Source organism: Microcebus murinus, chromosome 16, assembly GCF_040939455.1.
Source record: "Microcebus murinus isolate Inina chromosome 16, M.murinus_Inina_mat1.0, whole genome shotgun sequence".
Classification (NCBI taxonomy): Eukaryota; Metazoa; Chordata; class Mammalia; order Primates; family Cheirogaleidae; genus Microcebus; species Microcebus murinus.
Window position 1 is genome coordinate 55,384,835 of NC_134119.1, and position 16,456 is coordinate 55,401,290.

Here is a 16,456-nt window from a genome sequence, read left to right on the forward strand (position 1 = left end):
TAAACAGAAAGAATAATTTAAAGAAAGGATCTTACCTAAAATTTTTGTCCTAAAATGACTGGTTATTTAGGAAAAGGGAATGTTAGGACAAAATCGAAAGTTTTAAGGTATGTTTCGTAGATGGTGTAAGGTATGTGCAGGTGAGGATAAAGTTTATAAAACAATATTTATTAAAAAGAATTTTGGCTAAAACAAAGATTTCTGCCAATATTAATTTACTCTTAATGAAATGACATGATGTGTACTCATTTTTTATTCTATAACATGTTTTTTTTTCTTTTAATATAAAAAGTAATGTAGTACAAAAGGGTTTTGTTTAATTTTGGTAATTGGCCTAAAAAAAAAAAAGCAAACATTTTATGCTTTGTCAGATAATCCCTGTGCTCTCTTTATTTCTTTATTAGGTTTTGACTAACTAAAAAAAAACAACTAAAAAAGGATTAAGATATATATCCATATAACTTTATCACCTTTAGATTTATTTGATATCTCTCTCTTTATTAAATTATTTTATAGTGGTTTGTGATTATATATGAACAAATGCTTTAAGCCTTTGATATTTGACAACCTTTCTAAAACTTAAATTCTAAATCCAGCCTTTTGACCTTAAACTAGCTTTTTTTTTTTTTTTTGAGACAGAGTCTCGCTTTGTTGCCTAGGCTAGAATGAGTGCCGTGGCATCAGCCTAGCTCACAGCAACCTCAAACTCCTGGGCTCAAGCAATCCTTCTGCCTCAGCCTCCCAAGTAGCTGGGACTACAGGCATGCGCCACCATGCCCGGCTAATTTTTTCTATATATATTATTTGGCCAATTAATTTCTTTCTATTTATAGTAGAGAAGGGGTCTCGCTCTTGCTCAGGCTGGTTTCGAACTCCTGACCTCGAGCAATCCACCCGCCTCGGCCTCCCAGAGAGCTAGGGTTACAGGCGTGAGCCACCGCGCCCGGCCTTAAACTAGCTTTTTATACATTAGGATCACTAAAAGTCTAAGACAGACATTAGATTTATTTGATGTGTCAAAACCATCCAGAGAACATTATCAAATATAAAATGGTGTTTAACTTTCTTTGGGCTGTACTTGTATAAGTATGTTATTAATATACTAGTTTTGTAAAATATTGACATGTCTTGGTATGTGTATCAGTAATAATTATGGTTATTATGTAAATTGCTATATGTCACAAAATAACCAATTTGGTTTGTCAACTGTCTGTAACCATGGCTGGTCAAGTTTTATCATCTTTTAAGTTATTATTTTACTTTGATTCATTTCAGAAAGTGGTTCTTTCTGGCTAAGTCTAAAATTGGCTTCTTCAAGTAAAGCCCATGGAAAGGACTGACAAATCCACTTAAATACTGGTTTCTAATAACTTTGGAGATTATATATACCACTGGACTAAAACAAAATGAAGTTCCAAGACTTTAACTTTAATTAAAAATCTAATATGATCATGAGTATAGCTAACTCAAACCTCATGAGATGGAACTAAATTTTCATATAAAGACTCTTTATTTAAAACATTGGTAATTTTTTTGTTTTGTTTTCCAGAGTCTTGACAAATTAAGTTTACCTGATCTCTGGGACCTTAAAACCATGGAATCTGCTAAAGCCCTATTCAAATGTCCTCCCTCTAAGCCCAGGGAATGTTGCAGAAGAGGGGGCATGCCAGATTGTAAGGGCCAATTCTGAGGGATGGAATTAGTTTAGACCCTCCAAATAAAGGAGGGACGTGCAAAAGCCTAAAGGAATACTAAATGAAATAGTTTGTCTTTTCAGGCCACATGCTGCAGATATCCATCCCAATCATAAAAAATCTTTTTTTTTCCTGCTTCTTATAAACTTAAAACTTACTGAGTGTAATTTTTATCAGTTATAGATTATACAAAAGAAAATATAATGAGTAATTTATCAGCTACCTTGGTAAAAATTACTAAAGTCCCTTAGCTTTAATGTTAATTAACGATGCTTATATTTACTACAAATCTACCACTAAACTCAAGAATACAGTATCTCAATACTTGTAGGTAAATTAGTTTTGCAGCTTTGCCTTTGATATTTTGCATTTTACTCGTATGTCATCTAAAGGATTTTAGAGTATTAATGAGTGCCTGTCTACCTCCCATCCTGCATGGCTTATTTAATTGGCTATAAGCCCCAGTTTGGCTCTTCAGTCCTCTTGGCCACAAGGGTCCCACCGAGGGACTAGATGGACCCAGGGCAGGTAGCCACACCACCCTGGCAACGAATGGGACAAAATAAAAGTTTGGCCATAGATGCTGCCTATGACAGATCTTGGCCAAAAGGGGGGAATTGTGAACCCCTACTGGCTGACTGAATGGACCCCCTCCTGGCCAAAAGAATATTCTAAGGCAAAGTTGCCTGCTAGGAGGAGGGAGGTCAGACAGGCCTTATCATGCCCCCCTCCCCTCTTGGAGACTTCCTTTATAACCCATTAACAGGCCTAAGGGTATGCAAGACACACCTGCAGACCCTCAATTTGCAACAAATGGTGGCTTCTCTCTGGTAAACAGTTTATGTTAAAACATTCCAGGTCTTTAGACAAAGATTTACGTCTTTAGCCAATTACAATCTAAAGAATCTTTAAACCCACCTATAACCTATAAGCACCCCCTGCTTCGAGATGGCCCTCCTTTTTGTTCCAAACCAATGTATGCCTCCCACACATTGACTGATGGCTTTACTCATAACCCTTGTCTCTAAAATGTATAAAACCCAAACTGTAACCCAGCCACAGCGAGTCCACTTGCCCAAGGCCTCTTGGCAGTGGCTCTAGGTCATGGTCCTCAAATTTGGCTCAGAATAAATCTCTTTAAGATTATTTTGCAGACTTTGGCTTTTTTTCGTTGACAATTTGTACACAAACGCACACACACATATATATAGTTTCATTTCAGCCTTATTATACCCCTTCAGAGTAGGCATTATTATCTGCATTTCACAAATGGGGAAACTGAGGCTCAGAGCCATTAAGTAACTTAGCAACAGTCAGAAATTAGCAAGCAGCACAGCTGGGATCCAAACCCAGGAATTTCTAACCTTAAGGCTTGCAATCTTTCCACCAGTGCCTGCAAGTAGCAGTTCACAGATTTGCCTATGGAGAAAGAAAGCGGAGTGCGTGTGTTTGGAGATGCACTGGAGTCTCCACTCCGGACCACAGCCAGGGTCCCGCCCCTCTCACCAGCTCCTACCCTCCCCAGCGTCTGGCCCAGCCCAGGTCCCCTCCTGGACAGCTGGCTCTGCTGATTTCACTCCTGGCCCCTCACTCTCTCTATGTGGGAGCAGGAGGAATCGTATGGAAACAACCTCGTCCACACCACGCTCTTCTCAACCCTCCCTGGCCTCCCCTCATGCTCTACGCCCGCAGCCCTCAGCGTGTCCACAGGCGGCCTGGCCCCGGCGCCTCTGCAACCCCTGCGGCACCAGCGCCCCCTTGCTCACCAGCCCCCAGCCACACTGGCCTCCCTACCCTCCTTGGACAGCCGAGCCCCTCCCGCCTCAGAGCCAGCACACTCTTCCCTCGACTGGGACTCTGATTCCCCGGATGCTCACTCAGGTCTTACCCTAGATTCCTCTGGTCTGTGCTCCCGTTTCCCCTCTGAGCAGTCTTCCCTGACTGGCCTTTCCATTCCCTTTGTAAGGGCCTGGTTGCAGCCCAAAGCTGCTGGCTCACTTGTGCGAGCCCGGATAACAGAAAATTGGCCCAGGGGAGGAGTAATCGGCTTCTGGAAACTGCTAGCTTGGGGCCCAAAGGTAGAGCTATCGGCTAAACGCATATTTCTGCTTCTGAGAATCGCTTGCTTGCAGCTAGACGCATAGGTACGGTGCCAGATAAGGGAGAAAGGCCCCTTTGCCGCAGGCGGGCTACCAGTCCACCAATCATTTTAAAGACTAACACGTGCAATCAGCTTGTGCAGCGCGGGTGTTCAAGAGGGAGGGGGGATAAAAGGGCAGCCCCAGCTTTGGTCAGGGTCCTTGCCTGTAAGAGCGACCACTGCGCTGGCACTCTAGGGCCTGGACCCTGGCTAGCCAGAAAATAAAGCTCCTCTTGAGTGATTGCATCCTTGGTGTCTTTGTTCGTCTGCCTGGCGGGGTGCAGGAAGCCGGTCCCTAACACCTTCTCTACTTTGTTTTCTTCCTAGGACCTGTGATGGCATGCCTTGTTCATCTAACTGTGTCCCTGCCAGCCCCTCTGGATACAAGCTCCAGGGGAGGGTCTCGTTCACCATTATGCCCCGCCCGTAGCACACAGGCTTCGCAGGTGGTCTGTAAGAGCTTGGTGAGTAAATGAAAGAATGAGTCAGAGTCCCAAGACAGGAAGCACATCCTTATGAAAGCTCCCTGGAAACCACAGATAATCTCGGAATGTGAATGTATGACCAAGGTGACAAAACAGAAGGTGTGACATGCTTAAGACCATTCAGGTCTTTGGGGTTGACTGGGGTCTGCCTTCCCAAGCATTTCTCAATTAGGGGCTAGAACACTGTGAGTGGAATCATTCATCCCATGGGACAGTCCTATTTTATGCAGGTTCTAGCATCCTTCGTCCCTGACAATTCAATCCCAGTAGGAGTCCCAGTCACGTGACAGCTCCAAACACCTCTCGAGACATTGTAAAACATGCCCTAGGAACAGGTTACTGCCCCTCTTCCACCAGGGTGGTCTCACCTCCATCTATGCCCATAAGCAAGCGTCCCACGATGAGCATCTCAAAGGCTCCCGCCTGGAGAGAACAGGCCATCAGCAAGGCAGCAGAAATCGCAAACCCATTGTTGGCCAGCAAAGTGTGCTTCCTGCAAGAAAAGAGGGGTTTGATGAGGATGCTCTACTGTTAGGTGTGTACTGGCTGTCCATCCCAGGAGCAGGGGCAGGCCCTCTGGAAGGTCAGCAGAGAAGACTCGGCACCGTGCAGGGAGCACTAGCCGGCCTGAGAGTTGAGAGTGTGGGTCCGGCCTCCACTGCCACCTTCAGCTGCATGACCTTGAGCAGGGCACTTCTTCCTTCTGGACTCACCAGTAGGGTCAACTAGTTCCTCTGCACAGATGCCATCAACCTTGACGTCTATGAATTCCCTGTGATAGTATTTTATTTCATCGATTCTAAGACTTTCATTTACCAATGCATGAGTCAGGGTCCAGGCAGGAAATGGAAACTGCTCTAGTTATTTTAATGGAGGAAGTTTAACATAGACAATCAGTTAAGCAGATATTGAAGAGCTGAGATGATACAAAGGAGGACCTCTGAAGAAGGTGCTGCCCATGTGGTGCTAACACCTGAAGACCTCGGTGGGAGCTGCACGCCAGCACTGTTTCTGCTGAGGGCACCATGACCCTGGTTCTGGGAGTGGATAAAAGTTGGAAGCTGGAATCAACTCCCAAGGTCATCACTGGGATTGGCAGGAAATTCAAGCAAACATAAAAAAGCAAGTCCCTTCTCCCTTCTCCTCTAAGTGCCCCTATTGGCAAAGGATAGATGTGGGTGCAGGTCCCAGCCCCAGCTTCACAGAGCAGAGCACAGAAGGGCACCTGTGGAGGTGAGAGACAACAGCTTGAAACCAGCATAGCAACCTACAGCTTTGGTTGGCTGCTCCCTCCCTCTCTCCCTCCCTCGTTCCACTCTCCTTCCTCCCTCTCGCCTTTATTCTTCCCTTCTTCCTTCCTTCCTTCTCAGTAGTTCATACTATAAAATAACTATACTCTTACACCCAATGACATCTCAGATTTGATGAACTGTGGCACTAAGTGCAAGGCAGGACTAATCCCCTCAAACAAGATGAAATCCATACAGCAATCATTATAATGCCCATGTGTCAGAACTGCTGTCATTATTTTATGAATCTATTCCTAAGACTTCATGGCCCTGTTTGGAGGCTGGGGGACCAGGGTTCCTGTATCAACTCTATGTTTTAGGAGCTAGGAGACTTCGCACTGCATTGCTCTGTGTTCTCCTTGTTTGCTAAGCAACCCCAAGAGCTCCTATTTACTGAACTCTTGCCTTATGAGAGACCCTGTTCTGAGCACTTTACCTGAGTAGCTCATTTGACCCTCGAAATGACCCTATGAGGCAGGTGCTCTTATTATGCTTCTTTATAGACAAGTTAACTGGGACACCAGCAAATTAGAAACTTGTTTTAGGTCATAAACATCTTAGCCTTTCACAGCTTTTTTCTTCCCCTAAATGAATTAACAGGTCTTGAATTGTTTTTGTACATTGTAAGAAGCTAAAGACTTGAAAGGAGACATTTTTTTTTTAGACAAAATCTCGCTTTGTTGCCCAGGCTAGAGTGAGTGCTGTGGCATCAGCCTAGCTCACAGCAACCTCAAACTCCTGGGCTCAGGCAATCCTCCTGCCTCAGCCTCCCGAGTAGCTGGGACTACAGGCATGCTCCACCATGCCCGGCTAATTTTTTCTATATATATTATTTGGCCAATTAATTTCTTTCTATTTATAGTAAAGACGGCGTCTCACTCTTGCTCAGGCTGGTTTTGAACTCCTGACCTCGAGCAATCCGCCTGCCTCGGCCTCCCAGAGTGCTAGGATTACAGGTGTGAGCCACCGCGCTCAGCTGATTGAAAGGAGACTTTGTTATTGCTTTCAGGAGTCATGTCTCTTAACTTCTAGGCCAGAGCTTTATCTGTTATCTCTGTCTTGCTTCAAACTTCCATTAAATTTTCTTCCCTTTCTACAACTTCCTGCAGAATCCCAGGGCCTCTGAGTTTTGTGGCTCAATGATTATGGTACAAATATTCCTCACTATAGTAGCTAGAGGTTGGAACAACCCAGCTGTCCATTAATAAGGGACTATTTATGTAAATTACAATATGTCCATACAGTGGGACACCATGCAGATTTAAAACAGTGGTACTTTCTTTATTCTGATATGGAAAGTCTCCAAGATATAGCAAGTACAAACAGCAAGGTACAGAACTTTATGTAAAATATGCAATAATTTGTGTGAAAAAGAAGCGTGCCTGTGTATGTGTGTAGATTAGGCACAAAACTTGCTCCTACTCTCGTGCTCCTCCACCGCCCTGGTAAAGCAGACACTGGACGCTCGGGTCGTATTAACAAGCATCATAAGAGTGGCGGTGCCTCTCTGTGGCGCTCTCAAGCCCGATGCTCACTGAGAGCACACAGACCCCGGGGCTCCCGGGCCGATCCCAGGGAACTGCACTCCTGACGTGAGAGCCCTGGACAGTGCTGCAAACACTTCGCAAAGCTGACTCACTGGGGTTCAGAGCTGGGGACGTTAATCATTGTTTCCATTTCTTCCCAAGAGAGAGCAGACCCCAGCACCCCTGGGACTCCATGCGGGATGCCTGATTCACTGTTCTGAGCTTCTCCAATGTTAGGAACCGAGGCCTTTGAGGGTCTTAGCCCATAAATACCCTGAGCTGTCAGAAGGTGTTTGATGGCCGTTGGGAGAAAGATCTCAAGATATCCCAGGCTTGGCGCCAGAGGCTCTTCGCGACTGATAAACCCTTCAGGCTTGGCGCCAGAGGCTATCTGTGATTGATAAACCCTAGGAAGTTTGTAATTGATTGACCCTAAACTGTTCTTGACTGATCAACCCTAACCCCCCGCTGCCCCTCCCTACTTCTTTGTTTCTATATGCTTATAAAACCAACGAAAAACCTAGTAAAGCAGACCTTGACAACCCTTTGCTTGGTCTCATTCCTTTCTCTCGCCCATCTCTTTCAGGCACGGTCCCCCTCGCCCCCGAGAGTAACAGAAGGTCCCGAGGGCCGGGACAAGTGGCGCCCAACGTGGGGCCCGAGGTACGGACCTTTGTCGGGTGACGCCGGGGAGTGCTCTTCGGCCAAAGGAAACCCTACAGAGACCCTCGTTCTGCCGCTCACAGAATCGACGGTCTGGTGAGTAAATTTTTACATTGTCACCCCATCGAGATGGGCCATTCATTGTCTAAAGAGGCCGTTTTTATTAAGGATCTTAAGGCCTCACTCAGAGAGAGAGGAATTAGAGTTAAGAAAAAGGACTTAGTAAAGTTTTTTGTGTTCATTGATCGTGCTTGCCCTTGGTTTATTATTGGTGGACCTGAGATTCACCCACAGAAATGGCAAAAAGTAGGTAGAGATTTAAACGATTTACTTCTGAATCAAGGCCCAGACGCCGTCCCTGGATCTGTTTTTTCGTACTGGGGACTAATCAGAGATATTGTTGAAGGGGCAGATTCAGACCCCAATAAAAAGCAGCTGCTCTCAGTAGCAGAATTCTGCCTCCAACCCGTGTCACGGTCCGCTTCGAAAATGTCTTTAGGAGCGGCCGAAGGGTCGGCCCCCCCTGATAATCCTAAAAGATCAACATGCCCTTCCCCTTGCCCCTCAGTTTGTATTAATATGCCCCCTCCAGACCCATCGGTTGAGCTCCAGACATCTAAAGACAAGCCCCCGGTTAGTAGGCCAGACACCAAGGCCCTCTACCCTCCCTTACCCGAGGTTACGGCTCCTCATGCATTCAATTACCCGGTATTCAAAAAACAACCCCCCTCCCCCCCGAGAGTCCTTCGACACCGCAGAGAAAGCAACCCTCGAGGAGGGAGCAGCCCGATATCACAATCCCGAATGCCCGCCTCTTGCCTCGGCACCCCATAGACCTCCTCCTTACGCGCCTCAGCTTTGCGCGCCTTCGTTAATGCCTCCCTTACAATGCCCTTGCTTTTGCGCGCCAAGGAAGACTTAAGTCAAAGGGTTACGCAATTAAAGGATGTCTTACAACTTCAAAAAGAGTTTGCCCAGCTTTCCAAAGACTTGTCCTCCCTCCAAGATACGCTTAAAGATTCGGTCTTCATTAGCCACCCACGTCAGGAGACCACCCAGTCACACGCCACCTTAAATAAAAAATCCTTAAAGTCCCCCCATAAGGCCCTAGCATTCCCGGTAGTTACCCAGTCTAATAGGCAAAAAAATCTTGCTGCCCCTTCTTCGAGCCAGTCCCTGCCCCAAGATTCAGATAATGAGGATGCAGAAGAGAGAGAAAGGGAAAGTGAAGGTGATGACCCCCCGGAGGAGGCAGTCCCGGGGCCCACTGCAGAGCCCACTGAGTTCCGCAGACTAAAGCTTAAGACTTTAAAAGAATTAAATTCTGCTGTTAGGACGTATGGGCCCAATGCACCCTTTACCTACTCCCTCCTAGAGGCAGCCTCGGGAGGCGGCTACCTGCTCCCAGGAGAATGGGTCAAGCTAGTTCAGTCAGTTCTTTCTCGCGGACAGTTTCTCTCTTGGAAGGCCGATTTTCTTGACCGCTGTCAAACTACGGCTGCTAATAATTTAAAAAACCCCAATACTGCATCTTGGACCCTTGAAAAACTTAGCGGACAAGGAAAGTTTGCCACTGAACAGCGCCAAAGGGGACTCCCGATCGGGCTTTTGTCTCAGACCACCGCAGCCGCCTTCAGCGCCTGGCGAGCACTTCCCTCTACGGGATCTGTTCTCACTCCCCTGACTAAAATCACCCAGGGAGCTCAGGAGGGCTTTAGTGAATTTGTGGGCAGGCTTTTAGAGTCTGCTGAACGAACCCTCGGGCAAGAGGATGAGAATAATAGGCTTATTAAACAATTGGCCTATGAAAATGCTAACAGCGTTTGCAGGGCCATCCTCAGGGGCAAACTTAAAAATAAAGACCTTAATGACATGATTAGAATGTGTAATGATGCTGACCCCTTCGCCCATAAGGTGTCGCAGGCTGTGCAGCTTGCAGTCGGGGCTGCCATTCAAGGCACTGCGGCACAGAAAGGCTGTTTTAAGTGCAGTCAGCCAGGGCACTTTGTGAGACAGTGTCCCTTAGCCACCTCCTCTGCTGCCCCTAACCTCAGTGGACCATCAGGCAGGCCAACTCGGCCCCCCTCCCTCTGTCCTGGCTGCAAGAGGGGATACCATTGGGCTAATGAGTGCCGTTCTAAGACTGATGCCCTTAAAAATCCCTTGTCCCCCCTTTCGGGAAATGGCCTGAGGGGCCAGCCCCGGGCCCCTTGTCCTATTCAATTTCAGTCGGCCTTGGGGAACAGCCGACAAGAGGGTCCCCAGCCCCTAGACTCCTCCGAGCAACCACAGGGAGCGCAGGAGTGAACTTGTATGCCTCCTCCGACACAATATTGAGACCTGAGGATGATGTTCAAATTTTGCCTACTGGCTCCTTTGGACCCCCACCGGCTAACATGTTCTTTTTTATTCTGGGCCGAGCCTCCTCCACTCTTGCAGGGCTCATAGTCCACCCTTCCATAGTAGATAGTGACTTTACAGGGGAAATTAACATCCTAGCCAGCACGCTTACCGGCCCTGTGTATGTCTCTAAGGGACAGCGCTTAGCTCAGGCGTTGCCCTTGCCCCTTAATACATCCTTCCCAGCCATCGCCCCTAACCGAGGTGATTCCTGCCCTGGCTCTTCTGATCTCTATTGGGTCCAAGCTATCACCAAAAAATGACCCACCCTGCGGTTAAAGTTAGATGGTAAACTTTTTGAGGGCCTTCTTGATTCTGGCGCCGATTCCACAGTTATTGCCCAGGACGCCTGGCCCCAATCATGGCCACTGCAGCCTTCCCTTACGCACTTACAAGGTATAGGACAGTCTAATAATACTCTCCAGAGCTCAAAAATTTTAACATGGGAAGACCCTGAGGGAAACAAAGGCACCACTCAACCCTTTGTAGTCCCAAACCTGCCTGTTAACTTATGGGGGCGTGATATCCTTGCACAAATGAATGTCATTATGTGCAGCCCCAATGATGTTGTAGCCAGCCAAATGCTTAAGCAGGGATTCCTCCCAGGGCAGGGCTTAGGCAAGGAAGGTCAGGGACTAAGAGCACCCCTGACCACCCTCCCTAAGTCAGACAGATCAGGACTAGGGTTCAAAGAACATTTTTTATAAGGGCCATTGATCCCCCTGCACTTCAGGCAGATAAAATCACTTGGAAGAGTGACTCCCCTGTCTGGATCGATCAGCGGCCCCTCCCATCTAACAAGCTAGCTGCAGCTACAGCGTTGGTGCAGGAACAATTAGCTGCTGGACACATAGAGCCCTCTACTTCACCACGGAACACCCCCATTTTTGTCATTCAAAAAAGGACTGGCAAGTGGCGGCTGCTACAAGACTTACGGGCTGTTAATCAAACAATGGTTCCCATGGGGGCACTCCAGCCTGGTTTGCCTTCGCCCGTAGCTATCCCCAGAGGCTACTATAAGATAGTCATTGATCTGAAAGACTGCTTTTTCTCCATACCGTTGCACCCAGATGACTGCAAACGCTTTGCATTCAGTCTCCCGGTAGTAAACTGTATAGGACCCTCCCCACGTTTCCAGTAGCGAGTATTGCCTCAAGGCATGGCCAACAGCCCTACCCTTTGCCAAAAATATGTAGCTCAGACAATTGATTCTTTTAGAATTCAATATCCTTAAATATATATAATTCATTATATGGATGACATTCTTTTTGCCGGAGCCGACGAGGCAACCTTACATCAAGTTACTATGCAGGTCTGCCCCCCTCACCTGTTCCTAGGCTTTGAATTATTCCCCAATAAGGTCCTCTCCCAAAAAGTACAAATCAGAAAAGACTCTCTTCAATGCCTTAATGATTTTCAGCATCTTCAGGCAACATTAATTGGCTTCGCCCATATTTAAAACTCACCACAGGACAGTTAAAACCCCTATTTGACATCCTGCAGGGAGATACTGACCCAACCTCTCCCCGCTCCCTAACTAAAGAAGGGCAGCAAGCACTTAATTTGGTCGAGCAGGCCATAAATGCCCAGGCCATTGGCTACTTCTCCCCAGATTCCCACCTGTACTTCATTGTCCTCCCCACCCCCTTCTCACCTACGGGACTCTTTTGGCAGGGCAAGCCTCTTTTTTGGGTTCACCTATCGGCTTCCTCCCCTAAAGTCCTTCCCACCTACCCTTACTTAGTAGCTAAAATTATTCGATTGGGGCGAGAAAACTCCCTTAAGCTCTTTGGAAAGGATCCAGATATCATAATACTCCCTTACAATGCTTCCCAAATTCAGTGGCTAATACAAAATGATGATGATTGGGCAGTTAACTGTACATCTTTCCAGGGCAAACTAGATAATCATTACCCCCCTGATAAACTAATTCAGTTCCTCTATCAGACACCTGTAATATTTCCCAAAAAAATAAGAGTCTCCCCCATTCCAGGAGCCGTCTTAGTCTTTACCGACGGATCCTCCTCAGGCACCGCGGCCTATAGCATTAATGGCCAGGTCCGCAGTTTTCCCACCAGATTCTCCTCTGCTCAACTCGTTGAGTTAGCAGCCTTAGTCGCAGTCTTCAAATACGTAGATCAGTCACCATTTAACTTGTATACTGATAGTTCTTATGTTGCTCATGCTGTCGCCACTTTGGAAACTGTGCCTCATATTCGGCCCTCCAACAATACTACTCAAATGTTCGAGCAACTACAAAGACTCATTCACTCCTGTTCTGCGCCCTTTTTTTTTTTTTTTTTTTTTTTTTTTTTTTTTTTTTCTTGCCAAACCAGAAAATGCTGAATGCGCCCTTTTTTATAGGCCATATTCGCGCCCACAGTGGCCTTCCTGGGCTTCTAGTAGCTGGAAATAATCTTGTTGATCAGGCGACTCGCGTTGCAGGCGCTGTTCACAATATCACTGTTGATCCTGTCTGCGCTGCACGCCAGGCTCATGATTTACACCATCTCAACGCCCATACCCTCAGGCTTAAATTCTCCATTACTAGAGAACAGGCCAGAGAAATCGTCCGCCAATGCAGGGCTTGTTTTACCCTTCTCCCTGAGCCACACCTAGGAGTCAACCCTCGCGGCCTGATCCCTGGGGAGCTCTGGCAGATGGATGTCACTCATTACCCCCCTTTCAGAAAGCTTAAATATGTACATGTCTCTATAGATACTTGCAGTGGATTTATCTTTGCTTCCCTACACACAGGCGAGGCCACCCGCCACGTTATTAGTCATATTATAGCCTGTCTCACCTCCCTCCCTCAGCCTAAAGTTATTAAGACTGACAATGGCCCGGGATATGTCAGCTCCAATTTCAAAAGTTTTTGTGCTGTTAGGCATTAAGCATATTACAGGCATCCCATATAACCCTCAAGGTCAAGGTATTGTAGAGAGAACTCATCAGACATTAAAAAATATGCTCTCCAAACTACAATCTGGAGGGGGAATCTTATATCCTCTGACAGGTAATTCCAAAACCCTGCTTAATCATGCCCTGTTCATTTTAAATTTTCTCACCTTTGACACTGCCGGCAAAACAGCTGCCGACCGCCTTTGGCACCCATCCACCACGGATACTTATGCACAGGCCTTATGGAAAGATCCGCTTACCGGCAAATGGCTAGGGCCTGATCCCGTCCTCATATGGGGAAAGGGACATGCCTGTATTTATGACACCCAGGCAGGAAACGCCAGATGGCTACCGGAGAGAGCGATTAAGTTATATAATCCACCCAGGGAACCCCCTGAGAAGACTTCTTCTGCTCTCTTGCAGACGCCTGAAGACTGTCCAGAAAAAAATGTTGCTCCTCCTGTGCCTGATTCTGGTCACACTTAGAGGCATCAACACAGCCAACATCCATCAAGTCTACAATTATACGTGGCAGGTAATCAATGAGGCAGGAGACGTTGCCAATTCCTCTTCGCGCCTCTCCGCCACCACACCATGGGATCCACTAAAAATCGACCTATGCATATTAGCTCTTGGGGCTAGAGATCCTGCGTGGGGCCTTCCCGCACTTTTCGCCCCTCAGCCAGCTCCTCCGACAGCTGACTCCTCCCCCGGAGCCGGACGCTCCGCAACAAGGTATATAGACTTTTATGTTTGCCCAGGGGCCCATCGGCCTCGCACCAACAACTACCGGTGTGGCTACGCCCCTGACTTCTTCTGTGCCTCCTGGGGCTGTGAGACCACCGGTGATGCCTACTGGAATCCCTCTTCTTCCTGGGATTATATCACCGTCAAAAAGCAGTTTCCCCGTCGAGCCCCTTCATCCCCTTACGCCCCACAACCCCCCACTGACCCTCAGTGTAAAAACCAGTGGTGCAACCCCCTGTTGATTTCATTCACCAAAGCTGGAAAAAAGGTTTCCTGGGATCAGTCCAGGGGATTTGAGTGGGGACTTAGACTTTACACATCTAGAAAAAACATTGGTCTCACATTTAAAATCAAATTAATTAAAAGCCTCCCCAGAGGTCCTACGGTCGCAATAGGTCCTAACCATGACCTACACCCACCTCGACCTCACGGTCCCTCCAGGGGCCTACCCTCCTCCCCAGCTGTATCCCCTTTTCCGTTTAGCACCCCCCTATACCAACCTACCCTGCCCGAGGGGCCCCCCTCCTCTGCAGAACTAATTCTCACTTTAGTCAACGCCTCTGTCAGGACCATCCGAGAGGCCAACAATTCAGAATATCAGGAGTGTTGGGTATGCTACTCCCCTCGGCCTCCCTTCTATGAAGGTGTCGCTACATTTGGTCAGCCATTATTTACTAACGACACCCGCAAACTCAGATGGGGCCTGGAGACCCATGATGGCCTGACACTCAGCTAAGTCACAGGCCTAGGCCTTTGCCTTCTTAGCCCAAGAATGCTTCCCCCCGCACCCTTAGAGAAAAAATGCAATCAGTCAATTACTGTCGACTCCACCTTTCAGTATATTCAGGCATCTAACACCTCTTATTTTGCTTGTTCTTCCGGCCTTACCCCTTATGTAGTCACTGCAACGTTTCTGGAGCATAGAGAATACTGTGTGTTAGTCTTGCTCTTCCCCAGGCTCACTGTACATCCTGCTGACGAATTGCTCAGATTTTGGGAGCGCGGCACCACAATGCCCCAGAAAAAGAGGGAGCCCATCTCGGCCATAACACTCGCAGTTGTCCTAGGCCTTGGTGCCACAGGGGCTGGGACAGGCATAGCCTCTCTGGTCACCTCCAACCAGCAGTACCTGCAGCTCTCTGCTGCCATCGATAATGATCTCCGAGAGCCACAGCAGGGCCTAAAGTATCTTAAAGAGTCCCTTGCTTCGCTTTCTGAGGTAGTGTTGCAAAATAGAAGGGGCCTAGACTTAGTGTTCCTCCAAGAGGAAAGTTTGTGTGCAGCACTTAAAGAAGAATGTTGCTTCCATGCAGACAAAACAGGCCTGGTAGAAGATAGCATTGAAAGAGTTAGACAAAGCCTAGAAGATAGAAAAAAACGGAGAGAACAGAGTGAAGCATGGCATCAAGATTGGTTTTCCACATCCCCCTGGCTATCCACATTGCTTCCCAGTGTCTTAGGGCCACTTATAGGATTTCTGCTCCTCACCTTTGGGCCTTGGGCATTCAAAAAACTAACTGATTTTGTAAAGTCACAGGTGGACGCAGCCACACAAAAATCGATCTCCGTGTTTTACCAACGGCTGGAACAAAGAGGCTCCAGAGAAGACCTCCATACAGAGTCTCCCCATACAGCCACAGAGTCTCTAAATTTTTCAAACCTTGCCTCAGACATGGAACGCAGTTGGTTCCAAAGGCTGTGGAGACGCCCATGACGGGATTATCGCGATGCCGCGTACCAGGTGCACACCCCACCAGCAGTGAGGTAACTCCATGACGGGAATAGTGTAGGTCCATGCCCGGGGGCACACTTCATAATCAGAAGTGCCGGAGCTGGATGCCACCTACATAGCCTAAGACAGAGGCCTCACCTTCACATTGATATTTGGGGTGCTGGTCACAGAAGCCCATCCCGTAGCCTAAGACAGGCTCTCCACCAACTTATACAAATCTCCCTCATATTAATAAAGAGGGGGGGAGATGTTAGGAACCGAGGCCTTTGAGGGTCTTAGCCCATAAAATACCCTGAGCTGTCAGAAGGTGTTTGATGGCCGTTCGCAAGATATCCCAGGCTTGGCGCCAGAGGCTATCTGTGATTGATAAACCCTAGGAAGTTTGTAATTGATTGACCCTAAACTGTTCTTGACTGATCAACCCTAACCCCCCCGCTGCCCCTCCCTACTTCTTTGTTTCTGTATGCTTATAAAACCAACGAAAAACCTAGTAAAGCAGAGCTTGACAACCCTTTGCTTGGTATTGTGGAGAAAAATCTAACCTGCCATTCTGCTTCTGTAAACTCCGCTCGCTCAACCCTACTCCCTCCCCTCGCTGGCGCCACTCTGTAACTCCCCAGCCGTTAGTCCTTGGAAATTACTGACCAAGATTAGAAGTTCCCGACATTAGCTAATGTGGTACATGTTTGTGCAAGGTCAAAGCCCATGAAACTTTCCCCCCACCCTGTGACCCCTAGCCACCTGCGTGTGGTTTCTGTCTATAAAAAAAAATCCTAAGGAAAAAAGGGCTGGTGCGGCAGCTTCCTTAGCTCGCTTGCCCCTGCGCGCGCTGGTAAATGAATCCACCTCATGCTATTGCATCAAGTCTCTGGACTCTGA

At 47.5% G+C, this 16,456-nt stretch overlaps 1 protein-coding gene across 5 annotated transcripts in view; it reads right to left on the bottom strand.

The window, feature by feature from the left end:
* SLC2A9 (solute carrier family 2 member 9) overlaps positions 1-16,456 on the bottom strand; it is a 197,561-nt gene that overhangs the window by 145,902 nt on the left and 35,203 nt on the right. For all 5 annotated transcript variants that reach the window (XM_075992966.1, XM_075992963.1, XM_075992964.1 and 2 more), the window contains one exon: positions 4,688-4,812. In XM_075992966.1, coding sequence (XP_075849081.1) covers positions 4,688-4,812 — 125 coding nt within the window. The remainder of the gene's footprint in view (positions 1-4,687; positions 4,813-16,456) is intronic.